Source organism: Sitophilus oryzae, unplaced genomic scaffold (genome assembly GCF_002938485.1).
Source record: "Sitophilus oryzae breed Bouriz unplaced genomic scaffold, Soryzae_2.0 scaffold_1704_pilon_pilon, whole genome shotgun sequence".
Taxonomy (NCBI): domain Eukaryota; kingdom Metazoa; phylum Arthropoda; class Insecta; order Coleoptera; family Curculionidae; genus Sitophilus; species Sitophilus oryzae.
In genome coordinates this window covers 1-11,078 of record NW_022146396.1, presented here as the reverse complement: position 1 = coordinate 11,078, position 11,078 = coordinate 1, and the positions used below count along the sequence as shown (strand labels likewise).

Genomic DNA, 11,078 nt, shown 5'->3' with positions numbered 1-11,078 from the left:
ACTTACATCTAATAGAGCCACCTCTGGATGATTCTCTCCACAAACAATCACAGCCAAGTACCTGGCACGGTACAACAACTTCAATGCAGTACTAATCTGACTATTCGCGAAACAATACAGAGCTAAATGAGCCTAAAAAAATAAAATAATAATTAAAATACTAAAAAAGCAAACAAAATAAAAAAAAACATACATATTCAGTGATGGTGTATGGATGATCAATTCCGTTGACTCTTTCAGACATTAAGACAGCTTTTTGTTGATATGCCATGGCTTCACCGTGCTCTCCCATGATGTAGTTTAGTCTAGCTATCATTCTTAAGCATTGAGCAATTTCCGGATGCATGGCGCCATAGACGTTGTTGAGTAGATTCAACGCTTCGTTGATCAACTCGTAGCCGTCCTTGAGGTAGCCTTGTTGAATCTTGCTTTGACCTGTTTAAAATAAGCCACGTGTAGGATTAAAATAATTTGAATAAAGAATGTGTCTTTAACAAGAGTTAAAAACACTATGTTTATATTCATACATTATAGACAAAAGAGGTCACATGATTAAACCTCTTTTCTGTGTATTCGATCTTATATTATACTCTGTTTTATTACTCAGGTAAGATTTCGACAGAGGATGACAGAAAAAAAGCAGATGACGCCCATACCAATCTATTTATTTTACCAAAAAAAAACTTTCCAATATTTTTTAAGTTAAATATAGATGGGTTTATACCGGGAGCATCTCAAAAGTGGCTCACCCCCTATAACTTTTTTATTTTTTCAGATAAAAAAAACGAGATTTGGTATGTTATATGATATAAATTAGGATTGATTGACGTATTCAATTGTTTTTGGTCACTTCCGGTTTCACTGGACAAATAACTACAACTTTTGATTTTCAAATGGCACCCTCGATAAATATCGTTTTTTGGCACAAATCGTTTTTTAATCATATCTTATTTTTTTTCAGATGGAACAAGGGTGGCTCATTAGCATATTTGGAAAAAGCACTTTTTTACGAATAATTTGATATCACACACTTTTATTATTCGATAATTTCGAGTCAAATTGTCGTTATGCACCGCATGTTATAATTTCAAATAAACCATATGCGAAAATATCAAAAGTTGACATATGATATGTCATTCTATTCAGAGTGACTTTTCTATGGAATAAAGTAAAAAAATACCGAGGGTGCCATTTAAAAATCAAAAGTTGTAGTCATTTCCGGTGAAACAGGAAGTGACCAAAAATAATTGAATACGTCAATCAATCCCAATTTATGTCCTATACTAACATACCAAATCTCGTTTTTTTATCTGAAAAAATAAAAAAGTTACAGGGGTGAGCCACTTTTGAGACGCACCCGGTATATTAATCCATCATGGCGTCGTCTCTTGTTGTTTTTAACCAGTCTTATTGGTCTATTTCAAAAATGACAGAGATCACATTTCAATATTATTGGAGTGACGGAACGATGGATTTTTATTGTCAAACTCTTATTGCTAAATTATAGGTTATAATTTGTGTCAAATTATGTCAAATAACCTGCGTTTTTGATAAACGATAAACAAGATTGATTAAAGATGATAAACATTTGCGAATTGCTTTTGCATTTTGGTTCGTGTTATAACGTATTTTTTTTGGAAGTTAGGTGGAAGAAAAATCGAGGGAAAGTTAACTGTAGACCCAATGCACAGTTTATAGTTAATATTCGGTGGCCAGACCAGAGAGAACACAAATAACTAAAGTGAGAGGGCTTGTGGAATAGGGTATTTCGTAGACAAGTTTATTTTGTCACCGCGCATCCAGACGCGCATAGCGTTTAGGCAGTCAAAAGGAGTTTTCAACTTTGCAAGTTAAACATTTGACAGGATTAATTAGATTGTCAGTAGCTTTTTCTATTTCTTAGCTCTAGAAGGAGATAACTAAAATCTGTTGACAATCGGAGTAATAAATTGATTTTGACTGAATGTACCTGTTCTTTTAGCTTGTGAGAAGACAAGATTATTTATTGTAATATGATTGTCATTATTGATTATTTGAGATTCCACGATTATTCGGCATTTTTGTAATTTTTGTTTTGTTGTTGAGATCCAGACAAAACATTTCCTTTAAAGGTAAGTTTTATCTCGGTAATTATTTTAAAATACCTAATATTAATAGTGAGTAGTGAGTGCACATAATATAGTCTAAGAGCTAGCAACGTTTTCGAGAAAGTATTTTAAGACGTCTGGCTCTTTGATATATCTTTTACTATGCTCTCTGGAACAGTATGCGGCCCGTCTGGCTCCCGATATCCGTTGCGTTCACTACTGCGCATCGGAAGAAGATCCTATATTTTTTTTAATTTAGTCCTAAAAATTCTAGTATTGAATATAAATCGAACATGTCTCCATAGCGCAGTGCGTAGAGTTTCCAACTACGAATCGACGATTCAGAGTTCGAATCTGGGTCAGGGCAAAGACTTTTTTATTTTATTTTCGTATATATTCTGATAGTAAAGTATTAAATAATTCTGGTCGTTCAAAAAAAATAAATATTTAATACTTTACTATCAGAATATAAACGAAAATAAAATAAAAACATTTTTGTTCTGACCCGGATTCAAACTCTGACTCCTCGGTTCGTGGTCTGAAACTCTACGCATTGAGTTATGGAGACTCGGTCGGTTTATATTCAATAGTAGAATTTAAATGACTAATAAAATATAGGATCTTCTTTCAATGGGCAGTAGGAAACGCAACGTTTACCGGCAGCCAGACGGGCCGCATGCTGTTCTAGAGGGCATAGTAAAAGACATATCAAAGAGCCAAGACGTCTTAAAATACTTGTTTTTCCGACGTTGCTAGCTCGTACATTGCTAATTTACATAGGTAAGCATAACCTATGGGATAAATCCGATTGTAAAAGTAAAACATCACATTCTTATTCTTTTCTGATACCTCTGGAACGACTAGGTATTATACCTGGTATTATTACCAATTACCAGTAATACAAATTATTTTTTTTCAACTGATAGGTTCTTGGTATAGAATAAAGACTATCAAAAACATTGAATACCTACGGGATACCTACTGATACTCTGTGCGAGCACCCAACCGTGCTTCCCTGTTTACTCCCAACCAAGTTAGATAAAAAAGATATTGAAGATTGCAGCCTTGAGTTGGAGTATGGGCTCCACTACGACATGTACAGAAACGGATTACCTAAACTGGTAAGCATGTAAAATTAAACCTTAATGAAAAATTGAACTTATTTATTTTTAGTTCAAGAAAAGGCACAACGACAATCCACAACCCACCAAAGACCTGGTAAATGAATTCTGCAAAAACTTTAAACCAAACTAAGTTAAATAAATTATTATGTTCCTACACAGTATTTTATTTATAGGTTTTAATGCTTTAAAGTCTAATAATAAATTTTCGTTGTCAACAAAATAATCTAAAAAAACTATGAAGATTTCTTCTTATAAACTTGAAAGATTAAGATTCGGTTCCAAATACACAAATTTTGAATTTTTGGCGCCAGTATATAGGTATGAATGCAACCTACTATATCGATAATGCGCTCATAGGTCGGGTTAGACGCCATAGGCCGCACCACTCACACAGTCTTCAAAAATTAACGTGGATCGGTCTCTCTCACTTTAGTTATTAGTGTTCTCTCTGGCCCAGACAGAGAGTTTTATTAGCAACCAATAAAGTTGCCACCAATAAAGTTTGTATACCATCTCGTGTATGGTACTAAAAACTAGAGTAGCTGTAAAATAGCATCACATGATAGATAAATAATAGGTTTTAGTACTGCAGAAAGATAATTTCAAAACGTACTGGTTTAAAAAAAATAAGATTAAAGTTAATTAACCAATTTTTCAGGTATAAAATTCAGTAAGTGTTATTATTAATAAAATGTTTTGTTCTATTTATGTTGTGTTTTATTTAGTCCTGTGTAATATTAAACGTTGTTTTATTTGTACATAAGTTATATTGATGGATATAATAATATAAGCAGGAAGTTTCTTGAAGTTTGAAACTAAGAAATAGTTCTTTTTTATGTGGTGTTCTGTTTGTTAATACAAAACAAAGGGTGTATTTTAACCCTTTGTTTTGTATTAACACAGACTATAATTTAAAAAAATACTCAATTAATGTTTTTCAGTTTTATACAGTTTTTTTACAATATTTTGAATAAGCATTTATATTACTTTGAAATTAAAATGACAGACACCTCTATCACTGTCAAGGATCTTGTCGTTGGACAGACTATAGTTGAAGAACTTATTAAATTTTATCGAGATTAAATTTTACAATTTCTTACCTGTAGTATAAAAATTGTACGCATCAGTCGCCCTAGGATTGATATGCTTCACGATAGGAAATACGTTCAAGATGTCCTCCTCAAAGAAGATCAACTTATTTTTCGAGTCCAAATTATAATCTCTAAGCAAAATCTGGATACCGGTCTTCAAGCAGAACCCTCTGAGCAACGAAATTTTCTGCAAACCGAACGTTTCCACGATGCCTTCCACGTCTCCCGCGCCCAAATCGTAGTCGAAGTAAGCTTTGAGCTCTTGTCTGATTTGCGTCCATAAGGATTTCGGCGTCAGGGTAGCCCATTCGTTGTTGTCGTTGCAGGAGAGAGGGTTGGCTCTGCCGCGGCGTTTGTTACGTTTTTTGTTGGTCTTGCTCTGGAACTAAACCAAAAAGAATTTAATCAAAAGTCATTATAGTTTAAGAATAATTATAATGAATTAATATGAATTTTCGAGAGAGGCTTTAAAAATTGGTATTCGTGCAGTATGCACGATATTTTATTGACAAAACATTAAACGAAAGACAAACCCCAAATCATAGACACAATGATAACAATACACAATATATACAACTTACAATTCCATACATACGAGGCGTTTCGGAAAAAATAAGAAGGATACGAAAGCAATATAACATACGAACATCTTTCAAAACATAAAATACACTTAGATCCATTTTATCACATACTAAACCAATGAATACAGAACAACAAACAAAAAATATAATTTACCAAATACCCTGTGAATGCGATAAATTTTGCATTGGTGAAACATCTAGACCGTTAAATGTTAGAATTAAAGAACATAAAGGTTATTTAAGAAAGGGAGATTTTCACAAATCTAAGATTTGTCAGCATCCATGGGACACAGGGCACAGAATAAATTTTAATAACGCCAAAATTATAATGAAAGAAGCGATAGCCTCTAAAAGAAAAATAAACGAGGCTTTTTTAATTCAATCTAATAAAAATGCATTGCTCATGCATCTGTAGATGTTAGTAATGTATGGCAATCGCTTCTTTGATTTTAAAGAACATTACATAAATAAACAACATACGTAAAATTTAAAAATAATCATACAGAAAGTTTGGGCTTTTTGGTTTTACCTTATTAAGTAATTGTTATCAGGTAGTAATTGTTAATTTTGAAGTTTAACTTAGACGTATCTGTTTTAAAAAGTAAAGTGTTCTCGAATAGTTCAATTTAAATATTTTAAATAGTTTTTTTCTCGATTCTTTATATTTTTTTGCTTCCGACGACGGAAAGAGAAAACTTTCCGAAACGTTAAGCATTTTTTTCTATGTTAGGCAAATTTTTATAACTGTAAACACAACTTCTGACAAGCAGCGTCCGTTTAGGTTTAACGCAGAAGTGTTTACAAAAAATAACTATTTTATTTTGTAGATTTTTCTTGCAGTGCAGTGGCGAAATACCCATAAAGGGGTCTTGTGCAGAACAGGTCCCCACGAAATCGTGGTTTTTTTAATTTTTAATGTGGATCCCATAGTTAATGGAATGGTTTAAAAGAAAAAAATTGTTGGATGAACCACTTTTTCTACGAAAAAAAAATAATTGAAAATTCCAAATTTTCACTACATTTCAATGCGAAAACTCCCTATTATAACCTTCATAAAGACAGTAAAATACAAGGTTATGCACAGTGTTGCCATACTCACCCTGTGTAAAATCGACGAAAACGTTCTACTTTATATTCATTTTTTTTACATTTAGTACGCACTTTAAGAACACGAAAAATTAAAAATATAATAAACGAGGCAAAACAAAAACACTATAAAAATAAATTGACAATAAAATCATTACACAGTATTTAGCACAATTGTTTAAAAATATATTTTTCCCGGATTTGTTCAGTAAGATTCCGAAATGGATGTGATCTGCGTACTTCCAAACACTCCCCACCAACCTAACCTAACCAATGCATTAACACCCCCAAATAACCAGGCTAACCAATGCATTAACACCCTCCAAATAACCAGACTAACCAATGCATTACCACCCTCCAAATAACCAGAATATCTAACCTAACCTAACCTAACCAATGCATTAACACCCCCAAATAACCAGGCTAACCAATGCATTAACACCCTCCAAATCACCAGGCTAACCAATGCATTAACACCCTCCAAATAATCAGGCTAACCAATGCATTACCACCCTCCAAATAACCAGCCTATCAACCTAACCTAACCAATGCATTAACACCCCCAAATAACCAGGCTAACCAATGCATTAACACCCTCCAAATAACCATGCTAACCAATGCATTACCACCCTCCAAATAACCAGGCTAACCAATGCATTAACACCCCCAAATAACCAGGCTAACCAATGCATTAACACCCTCCAAATAACCAGGCTAACCAATGCATTACCACCCTCCAAATAACCAGGCTAACCATTGCATTAACACCCTCCAAATAACCAGGCTAACCAATGCATTACCACCTTCCAAATAACCAGGCTAACCTAATTGAGCCTAATGACAAAACTTCATTGATTACGCGTCGAAAAACAGTATATATTAAAAAAACTTATATTTTCGTAGAACCTGAAAAATCCGCAAATTTTATTTCAGAAATTGCTTTAAAATAATCCACACTAACGAATAAGCTACTAGACAGTTCAATTTTTGTTGCACTAAAGTGATAACTTACCGTTTTAAGTCCCTCCACAACAACTTTATTTCAGAAGAAAATCATATAAAGTAATTTTATTGACAACGTCGCAAATTCTATGCGAAGGCCATAGATGACATACCGATGATCGATTAACTGTCAATCGAAAAAGTCATAAAATTGCTAGCTTGAGCTGATGTAAATAAATATATTTTCTTAATTTTTATGCTTACAAAGAAGATTCGTTACATTTTTGTGCTTAAATTAGATCATTCCACGTCTATATAAGGTAATAAAGTACTAATATGTGATGTTTTTACTGAATCCGTGTAGAAAATTTAACATATTTACTGTCCGTCGCCTGTACCTAAAATACGTTTTTTTGCCGCTTTTTAAAGATAAAACACATTCATCCAACAATTTTTATGCTTAAAAATATTCAGTTTAAGATAATCTTGCAAAAAAATCCCAAAAAAGTGTTAAATGCGTGGGGACCTATTGTGCACCAGAGCCCCCATAAAGGATTTTTTTTGGAGAGATGAATCCGCCACATAAGTATAGACATTTTTTGCAGTATGAAGTCGTTCAAAGACAAAAAACGTTTTGAAATAAAAACAAAAATTCAAAAAAGAACGTTCTTTTTCCTAGTATTATTTTTATGAGTAATTATACTAAAACACGCTATATTTGGTTGGTATATTATGGTATGTATACCGGGTGCTGGTCAAAAGTGGCTCACCTATAACTTATTTATTTTTTTCATGATACAAAAAACGAGATTTGGTATGTTAGTATATATCCTAACATAACACATTATATGTCATTATATTATTGAACACCCATTATATGTCATTCTATTCAGGAGTGTTATTTTCTATCGAATAACGTAAAAATACCGAGGGTGCCATTTAAATCAAAAGTTGTAGTCATTTCCGTGAAACAGGAAGTGGCCGAAAACAATTGAATACGTCAATCAATCCTAATTTATGTCATATACAAACATACAAATCTCGTTTGTTTACCTGAAAAATAAAAGTTATAGTGAGCCAGTGTTGAGACGCACATGGTATACTAACAATCCAAATCTGTTTTTTATATGAAAAAATAAAAAAGTTATAGGGTGAGCCACTGAAACGCACCTGTATACAGGGCGAGTCAAAATAGATGTTTTATATTTTCTCTACTATTTCCTTTGGAATAAGAAGACTAAGGAAGGAGCATAATGCTATCCATGCGTATTCATGCATGGTATGGAAAAGCGCCATAAAAGCACTCTAGGTGGGGGATCCTTGACTTGTTGACGATTCATTTTGACACATTTGAATTTGATTTGAAATTTTGTGGATTTGTCAGTCTTTACGGAGCTATTTTACGTTATTTATTATTTATTCTACTACTGATAGTTGTATAAAGGTAGTAAATCTAGATGGAAATTGTGGCAGAACTTAAATTAACAGTGACACTATCGCGATTTATCGAAAAAGACTCTAAAATAGTTGGTTGTGTAGCGTACGGTAGATCTCGGCAAAAATCGAGTGAAATAATGGAACAACTTTTCGGTAGTAAGTGACTATATAATATACATACGTGTAGTAAACCGATCATTTATGAAATTCACTTAAATTAACTAATTATATATTTTTTCTTGGATTTTCGCTTTTATTTACTACTTGTCAAAGATTAGATGTCAAAAAATTTAGATACGTCAATTTGATTTACCAGCTTCAGTAGTGTTTGTGTTAATAAATAATTATTATAACTTATCTATTTTTATTAGAATTATATATTTTTGTAACAATTTTAATAACTACCAACATTTATTCACAACGTAAAATAAAACAACATATTATTGAGTCTACCCCACGTCTACCCTACATCATAGTTTTACATTTTTTAAATAAAATTAGAACGACACTGATAAACCGGAATTTAAGTCGGCCATATTTGAGGCCCATCGCGGTGTACCTAAGATTTTTGATATGCTCCTTCCTTAGTCTTCTTATTCAAAGACTATTTCAAATAAAACACCCTGTATATTGTTACAAACTAACGAAGTTTTCCATCTTTTTTGGGTATAAACTTACCCTAAATTATTACTGTAAAAAGATTCAAAATTTAATAAAAAAAATAATTAAAGAGAGAAAAATTTAGACAAAAAAAAACAAAGAAAAATTACCAAAAAAAATAAAAAGATAAAATTAAAAAATACAGTCATTTTAACACATACAAGGCTAATCAAACGACATTTTGATTATTTTCTATGTGTTAAAATAAATTAAAATAAAAATAAAAAAAGAAAAAATATACAATTCTTACCTCATCGACATTTTGTAGAGGATTCGCCACGACTCCAGAATAGAAGAAGCAGTTCAAGAAATGCGCTATAGCCACTGATAAATTCATCATTTCGCACCCTTGGAGATATACAGTGAAAATGTGTTTAGCCGATCTCAGAATCAGCTCGGCTACGGCTATACTGTGGAGGTATTCCAGCTGCTTGACTTTGGCCAAAAGGTTGGTTACTTTGCCCAAATAACGGATGTTTATACCGCGGTTGTGCATAGCTTCGGATAACGTTACACCGTCCATTGGTGCCGAGGAATGGTCCAGCAATCCCTTAATCTATTTTAACAGAAAATTTAAAATTAAATTTAATATTTTTACACTTCCAAAAAATTGGTTACATATAAAGAAAATATATTAAAACTCTCTTCAACCCCTGCTTGTTTATTCCTTTATAACAATCTCTGCATCTCAATAAACACGAAAAACGGCATCATAGTAATCCATTGAAACTACAATCTATGATAATTTCTGTCGGGTCGACCCTATACGTCGTTTTTAATCCGTTTAATTTTTTGAGGGAATTTGATGAAAGTTTGCTTGTATACAAACGGTATACTTAAATCTTCGCCAAGTTTTTTTCACTTTACCACAGAATAGCTTAGTTTTCCGAAGCGACAGTAAGCGGTATTTGAAGTACAATATGATCGAAAAAAAAAACGGCGTCAGCGATGGCTATGAGTCATTTTATATGTAAAATTATGTGGGAAACGTCGTTGATGTTCATATCCGAGCAGAAAGAGTTTTTTTTCGATCATGCGGTATATGTGCCAAATGTTTTTATCTTGAAGTGGTATTTTGACAATAATTAAACTCAAAAGAATTTTATTGAAAAATGTTTTTAAAATACACTGAGATTTCTGTATATTGGTGATATTTTTTAGCTAAATTTTATTTTTTACTAAAATTTTGTAAAAACAAATGTAAAAAAATACAATTTAAAATAAAATTATAATTAAGGGATTAAAGGAAGAATATTAAACAGGGATGGGTTTTAAACGTTATAAGATAAGCTATTTTTTACTTTTTGGTGTAAAATACACGTAAAAATGTAAAAAAGCAAAACCTGTTATTACTCTACTTAAATTACTTTGGCATAAATTTTGATTTTTACACAAATTAAAAAGAATAATATCAGTAAAAAAACAAATATAATAAAAAAAAATTATTGGTTATTAATAGTAAACAGTTATTTAAAGGAGCTTTACTATTCCGAAAAAATAAGTATATTTTTTTTTCTCTTTACAACATGTTTTTTACACGTAAAAAATAGTTTTTTACATTACAGATTTTTACACGTTCATCCCTGATATTAACCAACACCTTATAAAAATTTGAAAATCAGTACCATTTCAAAATATCAAAATTTAGTCCACGTATAGTCAGATAATTTTGTAGGTTTACCGAGATACAGAAACTATTATCCAGAAAAGAAATTATTAATTTTTTTTCACATGATGTAATCAATTTATTTAGACAATCTGTATATACAAAGACTTACGAAAGTAGGTATCTGTACTGTCAGCAAGAATTCGGCGGCATCTTTGACCAGCTGTTTTTGTTTAGACAATGGAGGATCTAAGCTGTCAGAATGCCTGATACCAGGAGAATACACGTCAGGATTGAATCGAATGTCAAATTCGGTGTCTTTTAACGATCCCACAGCTACAGAGGCGGTTTTGACGATGTTTTTAGTACTTTCTTCCACTGTAATCACGTAAAAAATACTTTACTATATAGTAGGGAATGCAATCCCGCAAATGCGGGATCCCTCTAAGATTCCGCGGGATCAA

General features: G+C 32.2%; 1 protein-coding gene across 1 annotated transcript; it reads right to left on the bottom strand.

Moving 5' to 3' along the window:
* Window positions 1–6: 6 nt before the first annotated feature.
* LOC115881232 (clustered mitochondria protein homolog) lies at window positions 7–10,992 on the bottom strand (the record flags this gene model as incomplete). Its single annotated transcript, XM_030898647.1, has 5 exons — window positions 7–132; window positions 194–435; window positions 4,312–4,687; window positions 9,259–9,564; window positions 10,787–10,992. Coding segments are annotated over 5 exons (1,256 nt in total), but the record flags the coding sequence as incomplete, so codon positions are not given.
* Between the last annotated feature and the right edge of the window lie 86 nt (window positions 10,993–11,078).